Here is a 26974-nt window from a genome sequence, read left to right as displayed (position 1 = left end):
GGAGCATGTACGTGAGTGTTCAGGGTGCCATAGGGGTGAGGAGTGACATGGATTCAGAGGAGAGGTCCTGGGAAGAGACTAAGGCCTTAAGCAGGGAGTTGGACTTCAGGGATGGGATTACACAGGCAGAGTTTATAGGCGAAGGAGTCAAATAATTGGTGAAGGCCTTCCACCACATAGTCACTGTGATTCATACCAACAGAGGTGGAACCTTTGTCTGCACATAGTATGATTAGGTCAGGATTTATTTTGAGGTTGTGTATGGCTGTTTTTTCTCCTGCTGAAGGACTGGTGTTCTGAGGAAGGTAACTGGGTACAGTGGTGAAGTGAAGTTGGAGGTAATGAACTCCTGGAAGGTTTGGTGGGTGGGTGGGTAGATAACAGCTGGATGGTGGTATGAGCTGGTAGAGGCAGAGTTCAATGTTGAAATTGTGCTGTGTTTGATTGGGTTGGAGGGACTGGTAGCAAAGAAGTGTTTCCAATATACGAATCAGGAGAAGGAGAGTAGGTCTTTGACAAGTCCAGCATTGTTAAATTTATGTGTGGGGCTAAGAAACTTCTGTGGTGCTGAGGGTTTTGGTGGAGCACTTAACGACAGTGTTATGAGAAAGATTTGGCTCAGTATTTGGTGAAGTATTGTTAGGGAGTTTAGGGGGAAGTGGCAAGTTGGAAAGGTCTGTCAGGCAGGGTTTAGGTGCTATGAGGGGTGGACGAGGAGGAACGCTGTTGGTATGATAGGATTTGGATGGTGGTGCTCCAAGGCATCAGGAGGAGGTCAGCAGGTTCTATAACTTATGGAGGTGGTGTCTGGAATGGTTCTCCAGGTGCTGGAGAGCAAGGGATTTGATTCCAGAGATATGATGTATGATGCAGTGATTACAGTAGCAGTATCTTACAAAGGGGGCAGACGTGGTTCTGAGATGTGTGTGTCATGGGGATGTGTTTTTGCAGTACAGTGTTTGTGAAGGTCAGGGACTGGTGGAATTCGAAAACATGAAGGTCAGTGTGGTTAGTCCGTTTGAGAGAATTCCATGGTTTAGGCACCATTAAAGAAATAGGATGTGGGAGTGGTTTTTGCCCAGGAAAGCGATACATTTCTGAACTGGTGTAGAAGGACGGAGAAGGTGTCCATTGGGGCAGGAGTGGTGTAAAAGAAACAGGATTGACAGGGAAATGGGCAAAATAGGTGTTAATGGTTGTTAGAGGAGCTGGATATGAGAATAGATGCCTAAAAAATACACAAAAACATGCACAGATATGAAATATGTGCACAAATACATAATAACAAGCAAAAATGTATGAAACTGCGGGAAACTAAATAAAAATAAAGACGATGTGACTTACCAAACGAAAGCGCTGGCAGGTCGATAGAAACACAAACAAACACAAACACACACACAAAATTCAAGCTTTTGCAACCAACGGTTGCTTCATCAGGAAAGAGGGAAGGAGAGCGAAAGACGAAATGATGTGCGTTTTAAGGGAGAGAGTAAGGAGTCATTTCAATCCCGGGAGCGGAAACACTTACCTTAGGGGGGAAAAAGGACAAGTATACACTCGCACACACACCCATATCCATCCGCACATACACAGACACAAGCAGACAGTCTGCTTTTTTCCCCCTAAGGTAAGTCTTTCCGCTCCCAGGATTGGAATGACTCCTTACCCTCTCCCTTAAAACCCACATCCTTTCGTCTTTCCCTCTCCTTCCCTCTTTCCTGATGAAGCAACCATTGGTTGCGAAAGCTTGAATTTTGTGTGTGTGTTTGTGTTTCTATCAACCTGCCAGTGCTTTCGATTGGTAAGTCACATCATCTTTGTTTTTAGATATATTTTTCCCACGTGGAATGTTTCCCCCTATTATATCCATAAAACTAAATAAAAATATGCACAAATACATTAAAAATGTACAGAAATGAGGGAGAAAAGGAGTGGATGAGTTATGTGAATATGTGTGTGTTGCAATAAGGGAAGAGAGGGGGAAAGATGATGGTTTAGTCAAGGATCACAAGTTCATGTGGTATGGGCACATGTGGAAATTAAAGCACTGAAGTATGTCAGAATGAGGGATGCAGTGGGCTCAGTAGGAATAAATACAACTATCAGAGGAAAGAATCTGGGGCATCAGGTGCTGAAACAATACTCTGCAAAATGAGTGTTAATGGTTGTGATAGGAACTGGGTAACAGAAAAGATGTAGAAAAATATGCAGCATCATGTAAAAACAACTACAGATATGTAATAATCAGGTATCTGCAGTGAGAAGAACTTCCTTGCCCAGTATGCTACAGGTCTCATCAAGGCCTCCCTAGACAGACCTACCCCCAGACCTAGTTTGCAAAATGATCTCCCATGCCATTTCCCCTTACACCCCAATCCTCCCACCACCCCCAAGAACCAGCCACAAACGAGTGCCCCCTTCGTCACTCAACATCACCCCAGACTGGAACAACTGAACCACATTCTTAACAGGGCTTTTATTACTTATCATCATGCCCTGAAATGTGGAACATCCAGATCCTTGCCATTTATTCTAAAGTGCTGGTCTGTTGCCCACCCAAACTCCACAACATCTTAGTCCATCCCTATGCCACTCCCAATTCCAACCCCATGTCACAAGAATCATACCCCAGTGGAAGATCCAGATGCAAGACCTGCACAATACACTCGCCCAGCACTTCCTTTTCCAGTCCTGTCACATGTTTATCCTACCCTGTCATGAGCCAGGCCACCTGTGATAGCAGCCATATTATTTACCAGCCCTGACAAATTAAATGCACAGCTTTTTATGCTGGTATGACTACCAACAACCTGTCCATCAGGATGAACACCCACCATTAAACTGTGGCCAAGGACAAAGTAGACTACCTTGTGGCACATCATGCAGCTGAACATAACATGGTTGATTTCAATCACTGCTTCACTACCTGAGCCATCTGGATTCTCCCCTCCACCACCAGCTTTTCTAAACTGTACAAATGGGAATTATCCTTACAATACATTCTTACTCCCATAATTATCCAGGTTAACATACTGTCCCCACACACTACACACACCAATTTTCAGCACCTCCCCCCTCCCCCCCCCCCCCCCACCCTTCTGTCCTATCATCACCTCCCCACTCTCATCTCCCAACCTCTTCATTTGCCACACTCTCCCAACATGCCTGACCACCTTTCCCCACTTCTCTCCTTTTTCACTGTGTTTTTCCCACTTCTCCGCCTCACAATTCCTCATACTGCATCTGTAGAAATTCTACAGTGCTCCTCTCCGCTTCCACCTGTACTCTGTTACCCCTACCCCTTCCCCATTCCCTCGAGATTGCTGCTTGCATCCCACATGATAGTGGCATTTTGGCCTGAGCTGTCAGAGTTGGCAGTCATATGTGCTTGTTTGTGTGAATGAATGATGGGTGTTTCTCTCTTTCAGAGGAATGCTGTGGCCGGAAGCGTATGTGTAAGTGTCTTTTAGTTGTGCCTGTCTGCAACTTAATGCGCCATCTTTACAGTAAGTAGCAATCTATCATTTCCTACATTGTTGATACTCCTACCTGGAGTTTACATTGTTTGATTTTGCTGAATGGCTTTTCTTCCACCCTAAAACAACGTGTTTTTCCTTTGTTACTATTCTCTGTAGCATTACTCTTCTCAGGGTCTGTCCTTTCTCTTCTTTCCCATGTTTATTCACCATCTTCCAAATTCCATCTACTTTGAAGCAACACAGTGTCAACAATTGCTCATGCAGAACATAGGCTTCATGATTGCATGGATTGCTGTTGCAGCATTAGATGTCTCAGATCTTTCCTCCAGTAGTTATAATTATATTTTTTCCTGTCAAGTACACTTCATCTGTCACTTTCACATACTTTAGTGCTTTATTTCCACACTTGCCTGTGCCACACCGAACAAACACACACACACACACACACACACACACACACACACACACGCACACACACACACACACACACACACAACCTGATCTGTTCCTTTTCTCCCATGTTTCTGTACGCTTTTAAGGTATTTGTTAGTATTTTTACTTAGTTTCATGAATTTTTGCATATTTTTAAATATCTGTGAACTTTTATATGTATCTGAACATATTTTTGTGTATCTGTGGTTGTTTTTGCATGTCTCTGTGTACTTCTTGTGAGCCTTTTCTCTTATCATTCTCCTCTCATAACTATCAACACCTATTTTGCCCATTTCCCTGTCATTCCTGTTTGCACTATACCATTCCTGCACAGTGGACCCCTCATCCATCTTTCTGCACCACTTCAGAAAAGCATCCCTTTCCCCCCGCTAAAACCTAGTCACAAATCATACTTCTTAAAAGGCCTAACAATAAAAATTTCTTTTTTTCTGGAGCCCATCTTACTTCAACACTGGCCTTCACATTTTCAGATTCCAACAGTCCCTGAGCCTCAGAAAACTGGTACTACAAAAATGTGTCTCCATGGTACAGCCATTCCAGAACCACCTCTGCTCCCTCTGCAAGATATTTCTACTGTACAATTCATGCTTCACAAACCAAATCTCTGAAATTAAATACCTTGCTCTCTAGCACCTGGAAGACCATTCCAGACACCACCCCCATAAGTTTTCCAACATGCTAACTTCTTACTGCTGTCGCAGGCACCACTATCTAACCCCTCTCCTACTAACAGTGCTTCTTCTCATACAATCCTCACTGCTCCTAAACCTTGCCTAGCTGACCTTATCAACTCATCACCCGCACCCCACCCCCGCCCAAAGCTCCCCACCAACAGTACGCCAAATCCAGAACTGAAACATTCCTTTAACATTTTTGTTAACCATTCCACTGAAACCCTCAGCTCTACAAAAGTTTCAGTCCTATCCAAAGGCCTCAACTTCAGCCTCACACCAAAATTTAAGCATGCTGACACCTACTCTCCTTTCCCAATTCCTGGAGTGGAAACACTTGTTTGCCACCAAAACTTCCAACCAAAGCCAACCTAACTGCAACACTGAACCTTGCCTCTCCTAGTTCATACAATCATCCAATCATGACTCTCCCTTCTTCTCACCTAACAACCCGTTGGTCACCTTCCTGTAATTCTTTACCTCTGACTTATCTTCACCACCATTCCCCAGTTCCCTTCCTCAGAACACCAACCTTTCAACAGGAGGAAGAACAGCCATACACAACCTCAATCAAATACTGACTTAATCATCCTACCTGCAGAAAAAGGTTACACCACTGTTGTTATGAATTGCTGCGATTACCTGGCAGAATGCCTTCACCAATTATTTGACTCTTCCACCTATGAACTCTGCCAGTGTGATCCCATCCCTCAAGTCCAATACAACCTCCAGTCCCTGCTTAATGCCTTAGTCCCTTCCCAGAACATCTCCCCTAAAACCATTTCACTCCTCATCCCTATGATACCCCACACACCCACCTACATGCACCACAAATCCAACAATCCTGGACAACCCACTGTGGTTGCTTACTACTCCCCCACTGAAAGAAGTTCAGCCCTTGTTGAGCAACATCACCAACCAGTTGCCCATAGTTTAGTCTTGCATGTCAAAGATATCAACCACTTCCTTCCCCAATTCTCAACCATTGCCACCCCTTTACCTCCTAGATCCCAAGTCATCACAGTTGATGCCACCTCCCTATACACAAAAATCCTTCATGCCCAAGATCTTACTGCTATTGAACACTACCTTTCCGATGTCCTTCAGACTCCAAACCCATTACCTAATTCCTCATACACCTTACCAATTTTGTCCCAACCCACAACTACTTCCCCTTTGACTGGGCAATATACAAAGAAATTCACAGTACAGCCATGGCCACCCACATGGCACCCTCCTATGCAAATCTGTCTATGGGCCATCTAGAGGAGACCTTCCTTAGCCTCCCAAAATACCAAACCCATAGTCTGGTTCAGGTTCATTGATGATATCTTCATGATCTGGGCTCAGGGCCAAGGCATCCTATCTTCATTCCTTCACAACTGCAACACCTTCTCTGCCATTCACTTCACCTAGTTCTCCTCAGCTCACTGTGCCGACTTCCTATAGACGTTAACCTCCTCCTCCTCTGCGATGGCTACATATGCTCCTCTGTCCACATTAAACCCACCAGTCACCAACAGTAACTGCATTTTGCAGCTGTAATCCCTATCACACCAGAAAATCCCTCCCATACAGCCAACCCTATGCCTCTCCTAATCCCGACCCATTGCCACAATGATCATACATATGTGGAAGACTCAGATGCAAGACCTGGCCAAGCCAACTGGATGTCCCCCCCCCCCCCCCCCCACACTCACCAACATTTTTTAACTGCACAGATGGAAGTTATCCTTAAACACATTCTCCCCTACCATAACTAACCTGGCCTCAGCCCAAGGTAACATACTGTCCCCACACCCTCCACCCAAAAGTTTACACTACCTCTCCATTCTTGTCCACCACCCTCTTTGTCTGCCCCCCCCCCCCCCCCTCAGCCTATGCATCCACCCACTTTTCCTCACTCCTCTCCTTTTTCACTCTGTTTTCCCCATCTCCCTGTCCCACAAACTTCTGACTCTGTGCCTGTTGGCATTCTAGCCCCTGCACACACTGTCAGACAGTACTCCTCTCCCCCCTCCCCCACCCATACATTGCTACCCCCTTCCCCCTCCAGATTGCTGCTTGCATCCTACATGACAGTTGCATTCTGGCCTGAGCTGCTAGAGTTGGCAGTCATGTCTGTGTGAGGAGTGCTTGCTTGTGTGAACAAATGGTGTGCATTTCTCTTTTTCTGACAAAGGCTGTGGTTGAAAGCTTTTGTGTGTCTTTTAATTGTACCTGTCTGCAACTTTACATGTTGTCTTTATGGCAGAGCAATCTATTATTCCGTACATTGTTTTGTCCATTACGGTATTTCTCACTATTGAAGAAGCTCAGAGCTGGCATCTCTCTGTTTCACCATCTCTTGCTTTCATATGTGATTGAGATGTCTTAAAAAATTGCTGGAGTCTGAATCTTTATTCCATCCTGATCAGTTTGACAGCAAAACTGTGTTTCTGCGACAGATATGTTGGCCAGGCACGTGGAACTGCGGCAAAGCAAACTGTGGACTTTATTATTTCTCACTTCTTGCTGGACGTATTGCATATGACACAGAAATGTTGAACAAAGTAGCTTCCATAACCATCCCAAGGGATACTTACACAATATGATGTAATTTGGAATGGTCGAGTCACTGCTGTAAGATCAACATTACGAGAATTTAGATAGCAGCCCGCACAGGAAATGCCCCTAAAATGCAAATGTATCAATGATGGGATAAGATGTTTGAAACAATGAAACAGTGAAGCGTTGAGGTTTTTCTGTGTTTCAGTGATGAGAGGTGCTAACATGATAGACATGTCAGGCGCTAACATGATAGACATATGTCAGAAAGTCAAGAGGTTTAGTAACATGCAATATGTTTAAAACATCAGAAATAGTCACATGGTGGATACGGCACTTTGCAGACACCATCACTCCACCATCCTGTTAATGCTCAAGCAATTTAACTTGATCTTATTCTGTGTACCCAATTACAATTAGGAAATTTAAAATGGTAATCAAGTACAAGTGTAACAGAAAACATGAGGTTGATAATTTTTGTTCACCAACATGACAATTGTTGTCAGAAGCATTGCAACTTCAGCTCTGGTGCTCAATGAAATGTGGCCTTCAGAATTGCTCCCAATGACATGGATCAATCATCCTGTGCACATTGAAGCAAGGAAGAGAGCCAGGTCATGCTGGATTTTACAGGCCAGATGCACTAAACTCGTGTCTGTAAAATCACAGATTATTACAGGACTGGGATGATGATTTGAGTACAATTACTTAATGCCATGCATTAAGAGTGACTTCAGAACAGGAAGGGGAACATACATTTGAATAACATATTGGCTGTATTCCCTATGGCCACCACATTCTTCCCTGGTATCTCAGCTGCAGACAATAATGTGTAAGTACCTATACTAGTACATAGAATACCAACATACATTATGTGATCAAAAGTATCCAGACATCCCCAAAAACATACATTTTTCATATTAGGTGCACTGTGCTTCCACCTACTGCCAGCTACTCCATATCAGCGATCTCAGGAGTCATTAGACCTTGTGTGAGAGAGGGAGAGAGCAGAATGGGGCACTAAGTGGAACTCCGACTTTGAACGGGGTGAGGTGATTGGGTGTCTCTGTGTCATACCCCAGTATGCAACATTTCCACACTCCTAAACAACCCTAAGCCCACTGCTTCCGATGTGATAGTGAAGTGGAAACCTGGAGGAACACACACAGCAAAAAAGCACACAGTCCGACCTCGTCTGTTGAGTGACAGAGATCGCTGACAGTTGAAGAGGGTCTTAATGTGTAATGACCAGACATTTTTCCCAACCGTCACACAGGAATTCCAAACTGCATCAGGATCCACTGCAAGTACTATGACAGTTAGGTGGGAGGTGAGAAAACTTGCATTTCACGGCCGAGTGGCTGCTCATAAGCCACACATCGTGCCAGCAAATGCCAAACAACGCCTCGATTGGTGCAAGGATCGTAAACATTGGACAATTGAACTGTGGAAAAATGTTGTGTGTGGTGACGTGTCACAGTACACAATGTAGCGATCTGATGGCAGGGTATGGGTACAGTGAATGTCCAGTGAACATCGTCTGCCAGCTTGTGTAGCGCCAACAGTAAAATTCGGAGGCAGTGGTTTTATGGTGTGGTCGTGTTTTTCATGGAGGGGGCTTGCACCCCTTGTCGTTTTGTGGGGCACTATCACAGCACAGGCCTATATTCTACATTGATGTTTATGCATCTTCTTGCTTCCCACTGTAGAAGAGCAATTTGGGCCTGGCGACTGCATCTTTCAACACGATCGACCACTTGTTCATAATGCACGGGCTGTTACGGAGTGGTTACACAACAATAACATTCCTGTAATGGACTGGCCTGCACAGAGTCCTGACCTGAATCCTATAGATCACCTCTGGGATGTTTTGGTACGCCAACTTCATATGCCAGGCCTCACTAACCGACATCGATACTTCTCCTCAGTGCAGCACTCCGTGAAGAATGGGCTGCCATTCCCCGAGAAATCTTCCAGTCCCTGATTGAATGTATGCCTGCAAGGGTGAAAGCTGTCATCAAGGCTAAGGGCAGACCAACACCATATTGAATTCCAGCATTACCGATGGAGGGCACCATGAACTTGTAAGTCATTTTCAGCTAGGTGTCCGGATATTTTTGTTCACATGGTGTATTTAACACAGGTATCTGTGGCTTACTATTACTCATTGGACATACATTTGGTTGAACAGCAGGTTGAGTGGCATATGCAGAATATTGCAATGCCTTCCCGAGGGGTAGCCTCTACCACTTACTGTTGAAGTATTACAATATGAGAAAAATACACGCCTATAATCAATGATTATATCCCTCTCTAAAAATGGCCATAGTCTCGATTAAGCTACCATACACCTGATGGAAGGCTGATAAGAAACGGGCTCGCAATATCATATCACAAATCATAAGTAGTTGTGCCAACTCTCAAACATCTCCAGGATTAGCCCTGCAGCGGAGGCACAAAATAAAACTGTTGTACTGCCTTTGTTTGCTGGCAGCACAGTAGTGTTGCTGCAGAGTTCATTTTCAGCACTATTCACAAGCTGATGATTTGCATTTTTCTTGCCACATTAGTTTTTTGGCCATGGCCAAACGGTGAATGGCCTTTTCCACACTTTCTGCTAATGATCACTTGGTGTGGTATGTTTCATGGAGCTGATGAAAATCTAAGACTTTTCAACAGCACTGATTTTGATGGTACTTTTAGTTCCTTGACTGTGGGATTTACTATGTGTCTGTGTTCACATCCCTGCCAGTCAGCTGCACTATTTCATTGTGGGAGTGGGGGACAATGTGAGGGAGAAGGAAAAAATAGGTATCTTACTATGCCACTGTATAGTAGTGTGTGTGTGTGTGTGTGTGTGTGTGTGTGTGTGTGTGTGTGTGTGTGAGAGAGAGAGAGAGAGAGAGAGAGAGAGAGAGAGAGAGAGAGAGAGAGAGAGAGAGAGAGAGATTAAAATGCCAAAATAGGGCAAGACTGAGGTAGAAAACGGCAGGGGAAGATTGGGTGATGGCATGGGTATGAGAAGATGATAACTGAGTGTGAGATCTTGGGAGGTTATGAGAAATGATGACGACTTGGACCAATTGTCACCTAAAGAGGTCAGAATAGTGACAGTGACAGGGAGGGAAATTTAATTGACATAGGTACTGAAACGGCCACTTAAGTCACCAATCGTGTGGCGTGCTGCAATTTCAACACTTTAAGTTTACAGCTAGTCACAGTCTAGAAGTGGCTATAGATGTGAGTAGACGGATAATTATCAGTCATATTTACATCCAATGTTGCACTGTAACTCCAATACAGTTAGTACTTAATGTGACTGCATTCGCACATGACCATACCTCTAATCAGACAGAAATGCCTGTTGTAACTTGGGGGATAAGTGAAGTCTGATCAGTTAGGGGCTGGCTCACCAGCTGTGACAGGTTTGTTTGCATCATAGGAAGAAAATGTAGTATAAATCTGTTTCTGTACTAGCTGGGCAGGCTGTTGTCTGCCTGTGACAAAATTATCACTCTTCCTAGCCTCGGCAGATGTTGCCCCAAGGCAGCCATACTTGTAGAGCAGGGACTTTTCAGTATGGAACAACTGGCAGCTGCAAAAATGGAGCAACTGTTGGCATATAATGAACCAGGTATGGATTCAGATTTTTATGGGTCCACCATATGGGTACAGATATCCATGCATAAAGATAGAGTGTTAAAAGATGTTGAGGTTCTGGGAGTTAGAACACAGGCTGCCTTGACACAGACATTGTGAAGTTTCAAAAGTGATTACTGTTTTGTTATCTGCATGAGTGCTTCTGCTGAATTTTGAAAATAGAAAAGAAAGACTGCCAAACCAAGGTTGTGTCACACCATTTAATATGCCTGGATAAATTGCTTACAGCATTGTCCACAAAATGGTTTTGGTTTGGCTCATTGTTTTAATATCACAAAAAATTGTCAAGAAGAATTTGTTGAAATTGTGTCAAATGTAGGGTCAAAATTGAATTCGAAACAAAGTTAAGAAACTGGAAAGCAGAGTGAAAGAACCACACGTAAGGAATGGAAAGTTGCACAGGGCACACCAATAAACAAGAAAGGAAACAGAAGTAATCCACTGAATCACAGATTCTGAAACATATACTGTGTCTAAACATTATGAATTACCTCATATATAAAACAATATATACACATAGTTCACATATATTCAAAAAATATCGTTCTTGTGAAACACAACAGGGTCTTTATCCACATGAAGTTAATGATGGGGCACTCAAGCTGATTCTATATTTTTAATTTCCATGTAGCTTTTGACACCATTCCTCACTTCAGCTTCTTATCAAATGGAGTAATGTCACAGTTCTAAATCTATACTCTGAAAATCATCATGAGGTGCACAGCAGAGGGCACGTCCCAGTGCAACAGTTATCAGTGTTTCTTCCTGTCCCATTCACATATGGAGTGCGGGAAGAATGATTGAATGTTTCTGTGCATGCAGTAATTATTCTGATCTTATCCTCAAGATCCCTATGTGAGTGATACATAGAGGTTTGTAGTATATCCATAAAGTAATCATTTAAACCCGGTTCTTGAAACTTCGTTATTAGACTTTCTCGGAACAGTTTATGTCCTTCTTCATGAGGCTGCCAGTTCAGTTCCTTCAGTATCTTTGTGACACTCTCCCACAGATTAAACAAACCAGTAACCATTTTTGCTGCCCTTCTCTGTATCAGTTCAGTATCCCCTGTTAGTCCTGTCTGGTGCAGGTCTCACATGCTTGAGCAATATTCTAGGATGGGTCACATGAGTGATTTGTAAGCAATTTCTTTTGTAGACTGATTGCACTTCCCCAGTATTCCACCAGTAAACCAAACTCTACCACCTGCTTTACCCATGACTGAACCTACGTAATCATTCCATTTCATATCCCTAATAGGTATTTGTATGAGTTGGATTATTCCAACAGAGACTCATTGATACTACAGTCATGGAGTACTAGATTTTTTCCCTCTGTGATGTGCACAATTTTACATTTCTGAACATTTAGAGCAAGTTGCCAATCTCTGCACCACACTGAAATCTTATCAAGATATGACTGAATATGTATGCAGCTTCTCTCAGACAGTACTTCGTTATAGATACCTGCATCATTTCGCTATTAATATTGTCTGCAAAGTCATTAACATACAACATGAACAGAAAGAAAGACTTACACTATCCTCTACTTAACATACTTTTGGCACAGAAAAGTGTAAAATACACTGCTGTAAAACTTTCTGATAAATTACCAGACGAAATAAAATGTCTGACACACAGCAATAATAGTTTTATAAGTAAGGGAATGGGGTAGGCAATAAAAATTAAGTTAAAAAATTTAAAACATTGATTCAAGTGTGCATGTCTTAAGCACTTGACACGTTCCACATCATAACGGTTACTGTGAGATTGATCAATGGAACATGTAACTAACTAACAAATAGTAAGGGTCCCAACACACTTCCTTGGTGCACACCATAACATTCGTGGTCGTCCTTACTAAAAAGTCCAGTCACAAATTTTGCTTGATACCCCATACGGTCGTACTTTTAACAATAAGTGTAGGTGCGGTACTGAGTCAAATGCTTTTCGGAAATCAAGAAATACTGCTTGTCTACTTGGTTGCCCTGATCCAAAGCTTTCCGTGTGTCGTGAGAAAAGTGTGAGTTGGGTTTCACATGATCAATGTTTTCGAAATACATGCTGGTTGGCAGCTGTGCAACTGGATTCATAATTTCTTGTTAGAAAGGTCATAATTTGTGGTAACTAACAGAAAGTCATCAAGTACAAAACAAGTGATGTCTGACATTTCCTGGGGAAATGTTGTAGGTTCTCTGCTGTTCCTAACCTATATAAACGATTCAAGGGACAATCTGAGCAGCCTCTTAGAATGTTTGCTGATGGTGCTGTCATTTTTTGTCTAATAAAATCACCAGAAAATCAAAATATGCTGCAAAATGACTTAGACAAGGTATCTGTATAGTGTCAAACTTGGCAATTGACTCTACAATAAGAAGTGTGCAGTCATCCACATGAGTACTAAAAGGAATCGGTTAAATTTTGGTTACATGGTACACCACACAACTTTAAAGACTGTCAATTGTTCTAAATACCTTGGGATTGCAATTATGAACAACTAAAAATTGAACCATCATGTGTAAAATGTTGTGGGGAGACAAACTAAAGACAGTTTTATTGGGCAGAACACTTAGTAGATGCAATGTATCTACTAAAGAGACTGCCTACATCATGCTTATTCAGCCTCTTCTGTAATAATGTTGCAGGTAATAGCATTCTTACCAGATAGGTTTGACAGAGGAAATCAGTAAAATCCAAAGAAAGACAGCTCAGTTTGCATTACCACAAAAAAAAGAGGAGAGAGATAGAGTCATGGATATGAGATGCAAGTTGTGGTGGCAGTCATTAAGAGAAATATTTTGACTCCCACATACAGAGGAAATATGATCATCAGATTAAAATGAGAGAAACTGGGACTCGCACAGAAAGATTTAAGGGTTTGTTTCTCCCATGGATTATTTGAGAGTGGAACAATAAAGAAATGTCCTGAAAGTGGTTCCATAAACTGTTTACCAAGTGCTTAAGTGTGAATTTCAGTTTCGGTATGTACATATGGAAAGTGATGTGTCATTGTCTATTATTCTTTCTACAGCTATAACTGTAACTTTCTTTTTCTTCTGCATGTGTCAAACAGCTTTACTTACTGCAATGAAAATAACATCAGAAATGTTTTCATTTTTAGAATATACTACCAGGGATTTCTTTTTTTGTCTTTTTTTGGCATTTTCTATAGTTCTGAAGAAATATGTAACTAAAGTCTCACTGTTTGTCATAATGTCCTGTTTGTGTCCTTGAGCTGCAGTGTTTCAAAAGCTAAATAAAGTAGTTCAGGCAGTAATATGATCCAAAGTTGCCTAATAGATAAGAATCTTTTGCTGTATTTATTTTTATTCTTTTCAAGTGTCTCTCATGACTCTCTCATTCTACTTTTTGATACATATTAACAAATGTATTCGAATAGTTTTGATGAAGGCTTTACACTGCTGCTGATTATGGGTTTACAGGGACTAAACATCTAGGCCATCAGTTACTACACCTCTCATAGTGGGATCAGTGCACTCTTATCCCTCTGTGTGTAGATAAAATTCCATGTGCAAATGTGACAAAGTTTTCTAAATGTTTGCTTAGCATGTATCAGAAGCAGGATTGGGGTACCAAACAGGTATTCATCTAGTATGACGTAGGAAATCACTTAAAAACCACATCCATACTAGCCAGCACAGCGGCTCTACTCATTAATTCATAGGGCACATTCAAAGTGGGGCCAGAACACCTCCCCAGAACAGAAGTGTAAGATTTAATGCACACAGCTACGTGAGCATGTGGCTCAATCCCTACCAAGTGGTCCAAGAAACAAATAATTGGTTGCTTGACCACCTCAGAAAAATTTTATATTTGCTGGGTGAATTCCCCAATGTTTACTAGTCACAAAAATATTTTTTAAAAAATTTATTGTTTATTACTTTGAAATAACAGCTATGTTTGTTCCAGGCCGCATGTGTTTTTTCGTATTTGCAAGCATCTATATTTTTTACAGTTATTCAGTAGTGGATTGTCCTAAGCCTTTCAGGTAAAATGCATTTAGTTCAACACACTCTGGGCTACAAATTAACATCATTATCACTTAGCTAAATGTATTCTTTAATATATTTGTAATAGTTCAAAGTTTGTTGTTGTTGTTGTCTTCAGTCCTGAGACTGGTTTGATGCAGCTCTCCATGCTACTCTATCCTGTGCAAGCTGCTTCATCTCCCAGTACCTACTGCAACCTACATCCTTCTGAATCTGCTTAGTGTACTCATCTCTCGGTCTCCCTCTACGATTTTTACCCTCCACGCTGCCCTCCAATGCTAAATTTGTGATCCCTTGATGCCTCAAAACATGTCCTACCAACCGATCCCTTCTTCTAGTCAAGTTGTGCCACAAACTTCTCTTCTCCCCAATCCTATTCAATACCTCCTCATTAGTTACGTGCTCTATCCACCTTATCTTCAGTATTCTTCTATAGCACCACATTTCGAAAGCTTCTATTCTCTTCTTGTCCAAACTAGTTATCGTCCATGTTTCACTTCCATACATGGCTACACTCCAAACAAATACTTTCAGAAACGACTTCCTGATACATAAATCTATATTCGATGTTAACAAATTTCTCTTCTTCAGAAACGCTTTCCTTGCCATTGCCAGTCTACATTTTATATCCTCTCTACTTCGACCATCATCAGTTATTTTACTTCCTAAATAGCAAAACTCCTTTACTACTTTAAGTGTCTCATTTCCTAGTCTAATTCCCTCAGCATCACCCGATTTAATTTGACTACATTCCATTATCCTCGTTTTGCTTTTGTTAATGTTCATCTTATATCCTCCTTTCAAGACACTGTCCATTCTGTTCAACTGCTCTTCCAAGTCCTTTGCCGTCTCTGACAGAATTACAATGTCATCGGCGAACCTCAAAGTTTTTACTTCGTCTCCATGAATCTTAATACCTACTTCAAATTTTTCTTTTGTTTCCTTTACTGCTTGCTCAATATACAGATTGAATAACATCGGGGAGAGGCTACAACCCTGTCTCACTCCTTTCCCAACCACTGCTTCCCTTTCATGCCCCTCGACTCTTATGACTGCCATCTGGTTTCTGTACAAATTATAAATAGCCTTTCGCTCCCTGTATTTTACCCCTGCCACCTTTAGTATTCCAGTCAACATTGTCAAAAGCTTTCTCTAAGTCTACAAATGCTAGAAACGTAGGTTTGCCTTTTCTTAATTTTTCTTCTAAGATAAGTCGTAAGGTCAGTATTGCCTCACGTGTTGCAACATTTCTCCGGAATCCAAACTGATCCTCCCCGAGGTCTGCATCTACGAGTTTTTCCACTCGTCTGTAAAGAATTCGCGTTAGTATTTTGCAGCCGTGGCTTATTAAACTGATAGTTCGGTAATTTTCACATCTGTCAGCACCTGCTTTCTTTGGGATTGGAATTATTATATTCTTCTTGAAGTCTGAGGGTATTTCGCCTGTCTCATACATCTTGCTCACCAGCTGGTAGTGTTTTGTCAGGACTGGTTGTCCCAAGGCCGTCAGTAGTTCTAATGGAATGTTGTCTACTCCGGGGGCCTTGTTTCGACTCAGGTCTTTCAGTGCTCTGTCAAACTCTTCACACAGTATCGTATCTCCCATTTCGTCATCATCTACATCCTCTTCCATTTCCATAATATTGTCCTCAAGTACATCGCCCTTGTATAAACCTTCTATATACTCCTTCCACCTTTCTGCCTTCCCTTCTTTGCTTAGAACTGGGTTGCCATCTGAGCTCTTGATATTCATACAAATGGTTCTCTTCTCTCCAAAGGTCTCTAATTTTCCTGTAGGCTGTATCTATCTTACCCCTAGTGAGATAAGCTTCTACATCCTTACATTTGTCCTCTAGCCATCCCTGTTTAGCCATTTTGCACTTCCTGTCGATCTCATTTTTGAGACGTTTGTATTCCTTTTTGACTTCTTCATTTACTGCATTTTTATATTTTCTCCTTTCATCAATTAAATTCAATATTTCTTCTGTTACCCAAGGATTTCTAGCAGCCCTCGTCTTTGTACCTACTTTATCCTCTGCTGCCTTCACTACTACATCCCTCAGAGCTACCCATTCTTCTTCTACTGTATTTCTTTCCCCTATTCCTGTCAATTGTTCCCTTATGCTCTCCCTGAAACTCTGTACAACCTCTGGTTCTTTCAGTTTATCCAGGTCCCATCTCCTTAATTTCCCACATTTTTGCAGTTTCTTCAGTTTTAATCTACAGGTCATAACCAATAGATTGTGGTCAGAGTCCACATCTGCCCCTGGAAATGTCTTACAACTTAAAACCTGGTTCCTAAATCTCTGTCTTACCATTATATAATCTATCTGATACCTTTTAGTATCTCCAGGGTTCTTCCACGTATACAACCTTCTTTCATGATTCTTAAACCAAGTGTTAGCTATGATTAAGTTGTGCTCTGTGCAAAATTCTACTAGGCGGCTTCCTCTTTCATTTCTTAGCCCCAATCCATATTCACCTATTATGTTTCCTTCTCTCCCTTTTCCTACACTCGAATTCCAGTCACCCATTACTATTACATTTTCGTCTCCCTTCACTATCTGAATAATTTCTTTTATTTCATCGTACATTTCTTCAATTTCTTCATCATCTGCAGAGCTAGTTGGCATATAAACTTGTACTACTGTAGTAGGTGTGGGCTTCATATCTATCTTGGCCACAATAATGCGTTCACTATGCTGTTTGTAGTAGCTTACCCGCATTCCTATTTTCCTATTCATTATTAAGCCTACTCCTGCATTACCCCTATTTGATTTTGTGTTTATAACCCTGTAGTCACCTGACCAGAAGTCTTGTTCCTCCTGCCACCGAACTTCACTAATTCCAACTATATCTAACTTTAACCTATCCATTTCCCTTTTTAAATTTTCTAACCTACCTGCCCGATTAAGGGATCTGACATTCCACGCTCCGATCCGTAGAACGCCAGTTTTCTTTCTCCTGATAACGACATCCTCCTGAGTAGTCCCCGCCCGGAGATCCGAATGGGGGACTATTTTACCTCCGGAATATTTTACCCAAGAGGATGCCATCATCATTTAATCATACAGTAAAGCTGCATGTCCTTGGGAAAAATTACGGCTGTAGTTTCCCCTTGCTTTCAGCCGTTCGCAGTACCAGCACAGCAAGGCCGTTTTGGTTAATGTTGCAAGGCCAGATCAGTGAATCATCCAGACTGTTGCCCCTGCAACTACTGAAAAGGCTGCTGCCCCTCTTCAGGAACCACACGTTTGTCTGGCCTCTCAACAGATACCCCTCCGTTGTGGTTGCACCTACGGTACGGCCATCTGTATCGCTGAGGCACGCAAGCCTCCCCACCAACGGCAAGGTCAATGGTTCATGGGGGGAGTTATAAGCCACAAATTTAAAAAAAAAAAAAAAAAAAAGCTCAACTTTTGAACAGTGGTTTTCCAAAAAAAGATTAGTTTCTCAGTTTTAGTATTTTTTCTGCTATTACACTCTATAGTATAGTTACTTTTTATAGAGTATCAATGGTGAGTAGCTTACACTTTAAAAAATACATTATGGAACTTAAAATTTTTCCATTTTGTTGGGGGACCTAACAAAAACATGAAAATTTCAAAGTTAATAGACCTTTATGATATCAAACTCCAGTATAAATATCAACTTTGAAATTAAATTGGAAGTTATGGAAAAAAAATTACAAACACGAGAAAAAATTTGTTTTTTAACATCTGCGATATCTAGGCTTATGGAATAAAATATATCAGTTACAGTATATAATTTAATCATATCTATGATTACTTACTTCTTTATTGAAAATAAGCCTACTAATTACATTATATTGTTCTCTTGTTGTTTACTTTTAGTACATCGCTCATTGAACTTTTGAGAAATTTGTTCACTCAGTTTGGGTGTTGGATTACAAGTTCGTGCAGTCACAGTTGTAAATTCCATGGGAAACAGCTTCCTTAGTAAATTTTTAAGTGTCATCCAAAATTGATCCTTCTCATTTTTTTTAAAAAAAAAAGATGTCCTTGGTCATGGACATCTTGGTTTTGACAGTCAATATTATCAACTTCACCAATCCACCACTGTTCATTGTAAATACAAGCCACTATATGTCTTTATTTTGAAGAACCAGTTGTACAAGTTTTCCACATTGATGACGTTCACAATCAGGCAAAGTTGATATGATCTTACACTTCAGTAAGTTCTGTGAATGGGGTACAATACAATGAAAAGATTGAGTACTTTAATCTTGATAACAGGCATCAAACGGCAGTAATTGTCATCGTCACAATACTTTATAACTTTATTGATTGTGTTTTCATGTACCAAATTGGATGCACTTTTCTTTGGCAATGCTGATAAAATTCCCTGTTCTTTTATTAATTGCCTTGTTAACTTAACAAGACGTTCTGACACATAAAATTCATCAATAACTTTTGTTCGATTCCAAGAATTCAGCAGTAAACTGATAATCTTAATTTCATCCTCTTTGTTTGAAGTACTGCATTTAGTTTTTAGCTTTTCTATCAAATCATCATATTCAGTTGGTGAAGTTTTAGATCTTCCACCTGTTTTAGTATAAATTGTATTTTGAAATGAAACTTCCAAATTCTTTTTGACTGTAGCTGCCACTTTCTCAATTTTTGAATTCAAGGCACTTGGTGTTTTATCTTAGTTTTTTTTTATGGTTGCTGATAAGGGAAATACAGAAGCGTCCGATCTCACCAGTCTGCTTTGACCCATGATGTAACAAATATGGCGGAAACGACCATAAACCACGATTCAAATATGGCGCATATAAGGTTGGCACGTACACATTATGAGGAAGAAAATACATCGAAAAACAAACACACTTTCTACAAAAAGCCTAATTACACTAATGGGACATGCGCGGGAAATGGGGTGTTTTTGGGTGGGGGAAAACTAAATATAAACAAATTTAGACACCCACCCCCATACAAAACCACACAAAAAAACGAAAAAAACTGGCATCACAAAACTCCCCAAATACCACTAAACACAATATCATTTGGAATCGGACACTTCACTTGACCTATATAGCTCAACAGCAGCTCCCAAACCCATAAATTAGGATCAAACACTTCCCTTGGCCTATACAGCTCAAAAACATCTCCCGATATCAATATCAACATACACAGCCACACACTGGGATCGAACACTTCCCTTGACCTGCGCCCTGTTAATTTTACCCGTCATATCCATTCCTGAACAAAAACAACAACCAATTAATTTTACTAAAATCACCACATGATGTACAGGGAACAACACTAAATTAACCTTCACACAAAATCGTTAACTCACTGAAACGAATTCCACAACAAACACAGCTGACACTCGAACAATTCCGGATAATGAGCAAAAGCAAAGTCAGCCCATTACACCACACAAATGAAAACCCTGAACATACCACCAGAGAGCACAACAAACCACAACACAACGACATCTACATGCACGCCACACTTACAAACCAAACTCCGCGCCGTCATGACGTCAAACACGACAACACCCCGACGTAACGGGTCAAAGCCGACATGTGTGATCGGATGCTTCTGTCGACCCCTGATAAGTCACAAAATTCTGTATCTGAGGTTTCGCTATCATTTCTCTTGTGAATTACAAATATTTTAGAATAATGTGCTGGACACATGATTTTCTTGGTATGAGATTGTCAAAAGGGCTTTTATTTTTTGAATAATGATCAAATGTTATTTCTCGCAGACCTTTTGTTACAGGTTTCTTATGTTTCTCAAAAGGGTCCATGGCCGGCCGCGGTGGTCTCGCGGTTCTAGGCGCGCAGTCCGGAACCGTGCGACTGCTACGGTCGCAGGTTCGAATCCTGCCTCGGGCATGGATGTGTGTGATGTCCTTAGGTTAGTTAGGTTTAAGTAGTTCTAAGTTCTAGGGGACTAATGACCACAGCAGTTGAGTCCCATAGTGCTCAGAGCCATTTGAGCCATTTGAAAAGGGTCCATGGAAGACTGACCAAAAAGGTAACACTTTTGTTTTAAAAAAAGTATTTCTTTTCAATATACATGCATGTTGATTTGACCTTTAGGACAACTCATAAGTAAAACAATACCGTTTCTTCTTCACTCTAATATTCGATTAAACTAATGTCTTTAGGATACACTTGATACACACTTTTATGAGATGCTTAATTAATAATAACACCAACAGAACACCAAGACTCCGTTTTTCAGCTGCACACTTCAAGAACTTCTAGCTAAATAAGTGTGAGTAAACAACTGTTGGTGTAATGGGGAAGACAACACTCAGACTTGTATAGGCTTGCAGATGCAATTGTTAGCCCGGTGAAACAATTACCACAGCATTGTTTCGACAAATAATCAATAGCTAGTGTTATGTGGTGTGCTATATTATTTAACTGGTATACTTTATTTGATTAGCCTACCAGATATCGCAGTTGTTAAACAACATATTTTTGACTCGTATTTGTAATTTTTACCCCCTTAACTTCCAAATGAATCTCACAGTTGAAATTTATACTGTAGTTTGATATCATAAAGGTCCCCAAACAAAGATACTGCACGCCACAAAATGAAAAAAAAATAAAAAATTAAGTAGTGTTTTTATTAAATGTAAACTGCATCACCATTGATACTCTATAAAAAGTAACTATGCTATACAATGCAATAGCAGAAACATATTAAAGCTGAGAAATTAATCTTTATTTGCAAAACTACTGTTCAAAAATTGAGTTTTTTTTAATTTGTGGCTGATAACTTTGAACTGTTAAAATATATTCAACTAAGTGATGATAATGTTAATATGTAGCCCAGAAATAAATGCATTTTATCTGAAAGACTTAGGACAATCCACTACTGAATAATTGTAAAAAATGTTGATGCTTGCAAATACAAAAAAACACATAAGGCCTGGAACAAAAATGGCCACCATTTCAAAACAATTAATGTTTTAAAAAAATATTTTTGTGACTACTAAACATTGGAGAATTCACCCAGCAAATATAATTTTTTTCTGAGATAGTCAAGGAACCAGTGCTGGGCCACTTGGTGTGGATTGACCCAAGTGAGATGATTTTAATCAGAATTCTACACTATTTCTACTATTCATCGACTTCATTTCCTCTAAAATTTTATTTCAACTAGTCTCCTTGACACTGGCAACATTCAATAGAACGTTAATCATAATCTACATTTCCATTACCACTGTTTTAGTCTACAGTCCCTCACTTTCAGTTGCACTAAGCTTGTATGTTTATTTCATTTCACAGTATTCTTCATTTAACTTACATCGTCTGAATTGTTTATTCCAATTTTCAAAAATAAGTATCATTTTATTCAAGAGAATTTAAGACTGATACATCCTATAAACTAATTATGAGTTAAAAAGAGTAGGCCTGCACTACTTTAGCAATCTATGGTCATCAAAGTTTACACTGGACTGACTGTGTAAAAAAAACTACCACAAACTCAATTTGGCATGTTCTGATCAGAGAAACATTTCAAAAGTTCAAAAGTATGCTCCTCAGAAGGTAATAGAATGACTTACTTTGACTACTTCTAGTTCCTTATGGCTTATGGAATGGAGTGAAATCATTAGTTGATTAAAAGAAATTTTTTCATTATTGAAAACGGCTACTCAAATCATGTCACACAGATGTGTAAGGGCTCACTGCAACTGCCAACTTACAACACAACTGTGGGTCCCTCCATGTAGAGGGAGCAAAAACCACTCACATACTCAAAAACATGTGACCCATTAAGGTGTTATTCTTTACAACACACAGCCAACAGACATAAGGAGATTGGAGAACATAATGGCTTATAGAGTAGAGTTACTACAATACAAGTGAATATATTAGATTCCAGAAATAGTATGTCCTAATTTACTGCTGAGCACTTTTAAATGCTGTTTATAGACAGACCTCTAACATACATCTTATGATACATGAGATCAATTTGTCATTACAACCCATATTCCAAAAAGTAACACAGACGCAAAAAAACACTGTTCCATTATCTTCTGTTTATATATGTATGATGCCACATCATCAGTACATATGGTATTGGTACATTCAGTTGATAGTTCGCCAGAGAGTTGGCAAAGCAGTATCAACGCCTCCAGTTAATCTGGTTCAGCTAATCGAATAACAATGTTATAAGTCTGTATTTTGTCACGTCTGCACGGTTTTTCACACACACACACACACACACACAAACACACACACACACACCACGAAATCTTAGTTGTGGTGAAGTACCACACCCCTGGGGGAGAGAGAGAGAGAGAGAGAGAGAGAGAGAGAGAGAGAGAGAGAGAGAGAGAGAGAGAGACTATACTTTTCACTGATAAAGTGTTCTGTAACTGCAGGACTGTATCATCTACATCGTGGCGAGTGTGTGCAATTATGGTCCACGGTATTTGATGAATGTGAACCAAACAACAAGATATGAACGAACGTGAAGGAAGAAACGTTTGGCATGCACAGAAACTCCAACTCACATGTGAGGCATTCGGGCTGCTGCAAACTATTTAGAAATGAGTTAACTGAAAATCCTTTACTCTTCTTTTCTGGATGAACACTGTTGGCAATGGATGCACGTCGTTTAAGTCCTTTCAGAGCCATTTTTCTCATAACTGTATGTAACACTTCAATCTGAATATTCCCTCCTTTATAAATGTAACACTACTCCCAACATATAACCATTTCTCATGTCATGCAACACTTGTTTCTAGACGTTAGGAAAGGATAGCTAGTGAATGCTGCAGAGGAATGTCATATTTCATCTAACTTCAGGTAGCTCTGTAATTTCTGTCAAAGTCACAACAAAATTCATATATTCCCGCATGCAATAACATGTAAACAAACACACGTGCATTACTTTGTGGCTACATAGTCAAAGATAATATGTTAGCAGAAGACATGTGCAAGTACACGATGCCACATGCAACCAAAACTTGCACGGGCATCCCCATATGCATTTGATTGTTGAGAAATGTAGAATTATAGAACTCAGAAACTTAGTAACCTATGATTGCAATAGCAGCAACTTACAAACTATACTGGTCAACTCATACAAATACCTGTGAGTCACAAGCCCTACGAAGCAGATCACTGTCATTAACACTATTTTCACGAAAAGCTCGTGGGTTTCCAACAAGGCGGCAGCGTTCGGCTAACACTACCTTTTGACGAGTCTCTCGTCCCCATCCGGCTGAAAAAATGGCAAGTGTTCATCGTAGCACACATCGGAAAAGTTTGCATGACCACAAAGACTACTTTGTTTCCATTAGTGAATTTGTTCTTCTGAAATGATCTAACTGGAAAAACAAAACTATAATATGTGTGCATTTGATCCAGGAATAGTAGACATCCAAATTAAATGAAGCAATAAATGGTTGAGAGCTAGTACAAACAATACTGTGGCTTCCATATGTTCCGCCAATTTTGAAGCTCTCACTCGTGAACGAAAAAAGAGGTGCCACGAATACGTCGCTATAGGTTTTCTGTGTTATTTAAGAGTACATTGAACACTTCTACACTTGAGTAATGTTCCCCTTTGCGGTGAAAAGTCGTTTTTAACTGTTACTAAGGTCCTTTTTGTTAATAGTTATGACAGGCACTGTTTGTTTTGCAGAGGGAACAGTTCTCATTAAAAATGCGCTTAAGAAAGATAATATACTGACGTATCATTGCCTGTAGTTCTTGAAAGAGTGTCCTGATTAATGGTTTCGATGGGCTCCACTCATAATTCAGACAGCCTTCCTTTGACAGACAAAAATTTCTATTGTCAATGAGAGATTTCATCAGCAAATAATATCTTATTATGTCAGTGAATCTTGGTAACTGTAACTGAATTCTTATCTGTAGGTCACGCAGTTAGTTATTCACAACGGAAAAGTTACCAAGTGCCGGTACCACAAACACCATTTAACAGGGGGTTAAGCTCTGTCTCGAAATAGCACGGGAAACGTGTTATACAACCCAGACTAACACATAACTGGAGTGTAAACTCGGCATAACTTAAAAGGCAATCTGGCGGGGTTGATTTTGTTTAAACATATGATATCGACCTGAATAACAAAAACTGCAGTGACTAGGTTCCAGTGCGGTAATGTTCTTCTCACAACGGTTTCCAAAAAACTGTCGTCATTTTTACGTCACACGCAATATCGACGACCGCGTGATCGGCTAACCTGTGACTGTCAATTGAAAGTAAATAAGTTACATATAACTGCAACCAGTCACTTTTTTGAATAATTATGTTTTATTTCATGAACTGGTTGCAAGCCAGCACCCAGCATTAGGCTAAAAATAATTATGTAACGTCCAGAAACCATCTGAAGATGAACCTGAAATGGTTCGAAAACCGATTCATGGAATGAAATATAATTATCCAAAAAAGTGACAGGTTGTATTTTCATTTAATTTATTTATAAGAATATCACTGCTCCTCGATTCACTTCCATCAGTTTAAGATGTCCTCTTAAGTTGCTATCTAATTACACACTCTGAAATCGTTACATATTCAGAAGTAGAGAGCCACATATTAGTGAACTGGCAGAATATGAATTTTATTGTCGCACGTTTCAGTCACAACAAGTAAATAATATACACAGAAATCGCTAAATATTTATGTCATCTCTCGTTCTCATATCAGACTGCACGTAAATAACATCCAATATCGCAGAACACACTTGTATCTCTTTCATAAGAATGTAACAGAACGTGTTGACAAAGCTAACATGAAAAAATTGTATGCAAGGGGATGCGAACCAACAACTTTCGACTCCACAGACTACGACGTCGTTCATTACACTAGCACTTAATCATACAATATTTAACTCCAGTCTTGGTTATCAGAATATAATAGAATACAAGAAGTATTCTACCTTGAAGACATGTATCGTTGATGCGTTAATAAGCTACATTTAATGATAATGGTGATGTGTTTGTGTAAAATTTCAGAGCCCTGTTACATTGAAATGGCATATTGCAAATTATAAAACAACTGCGTCTCATTCCTAACTTGAAAATTATTCATGATAATAACTCACTCCTAAGAAGGCGCTCTTATGTGAAGAGATTAACAATTGATAAATCGTAATGTGACATTTTATTATAGCAATAATTACAATAAATCATTTCAAGAATGGCGTGTTTTTGCAAGCCTCCAGTATGCGCACATGGAATCTTATGAGAGAGGCTTATCGAATGCTAGCGATAGTTGATAGCCGATCATGTTGAGAGCCAATCATGTGGTCGTCGATGTGGTGTGCGACGTAAAAATGACTTCATACAAATTATCGATTGCTTTGTTGAGAAATGAGCATTAACCATTTCATTTCGTAGGCAAACTCTTCACAAATCCCTGCAACTGAAAGCAGAAATTTTGTGAATGTAAAACTTACTACTTTTAGGTTAAAGACAGTATCCGTAGTTCCATCATATAGAGAGCACTTTTTGTCTCTAGGGCTTTATGTCTTCGATCGTTAGATTTCACTGTGTTGTAGCACACTTGTATGAAGCTTAATTCATGCAAGCTGAAGAGGTGATAGCTTTGCAAAATTACGAAGCTCCTAACGCTGGATTAATAAAAAAATATTCTTTAACACTGGAAAATAGATTGCATAAGGAAGGCCCGAGGGGCAAAATGTTGCCAAAGTAGATTGTAGCGGAACTAAAAACACTTGCTGGTAATGATTTGTTGTTCGAGACTTACTTGCATTCACTGTGGCTTATACAGTTTCTGCAGACTATTAGTACTGTTTTGGCAGCACATATTGATTTATCACTGGTACTTTTGGTGAATAAACTGGAATCAATGGTTGCAACTTTAGAGAACAATGGTTGCAGCTTTAGAGAACAATGGTTGCAGCATTGTTCAACAAAAAAGCATGGCTCTAGGCCCTCAATCAGCTATCAGCAGTGACGAAAGTAAGTGAAATCCTAGTAAAAACATTTCACCTACTACACCTGTGGTAGAACTACTGACTGGAAGTGTAATAGAATTGCATGTGGAGAGATAACAGTGATTCTGGCAGAAATTTGGGAAAAGCTGTTCGTTGTAAAAACAGGAAAAATAATTGAGGTGCATTATTCAAATGCAGTTTCATAATATCATCAAATATCTCAGATTTTTTTAAACCTT

General features: G+C 40.1%; 1 protein-coding gene across 3 annotated transcripts in view; it reads right to left on the bottom strand.

Annotated features, from left to right (window-relative positions):
* The window catches only part of LOC126326445 (nucleolar pre-ribosomal-associated protein 1), a 170176-nt gene extending 146366 nt beyond the window's left edge, over positions 1-23810 (bottom strand). The window contains exon 1 of one of the 3 annotated variants that reach the window (XM_049995641.1): positions 23325-23810. In XM_049995641.1, the coding sequence (XP_049851598.1) occupies positions 23325-23457 (133 nt within the window). In that variant the 5' untranslated portion in view covers positions 23458-23810. Of the gene's footprint in view, positions 1-22757; positions 22869-23324 lie in introns of those variants that run through there. The other 2 variants (XM_049995642.1, XM_049995643.1) reach the window with 2 other exon arrangements.
* Between the last annotated feature and the right edge of the window lie 3164 nt (positions 23811-26974).

This window comes from Schistocerca gregaria, chromosome 2 (assembly GCF_023897955.1).
Source record: "Schistocerca gregaria isolate iqSchGreg1 chromosome 2, iqSchGreg1.2, whole genome shotgun sequence".
Classification (NCBI taxonomy): domain Eukaryota; kingdom Metazoa; phylum Arthropoda; class Insecta; order Orthoptera; family Acrididae; genus Schistocerca; species Schistocerca gregaria.
Note: the sequence above shows the minus strand (reverse complement) of the source record. Positions and strands in the feature narration are given on the sequence as shown.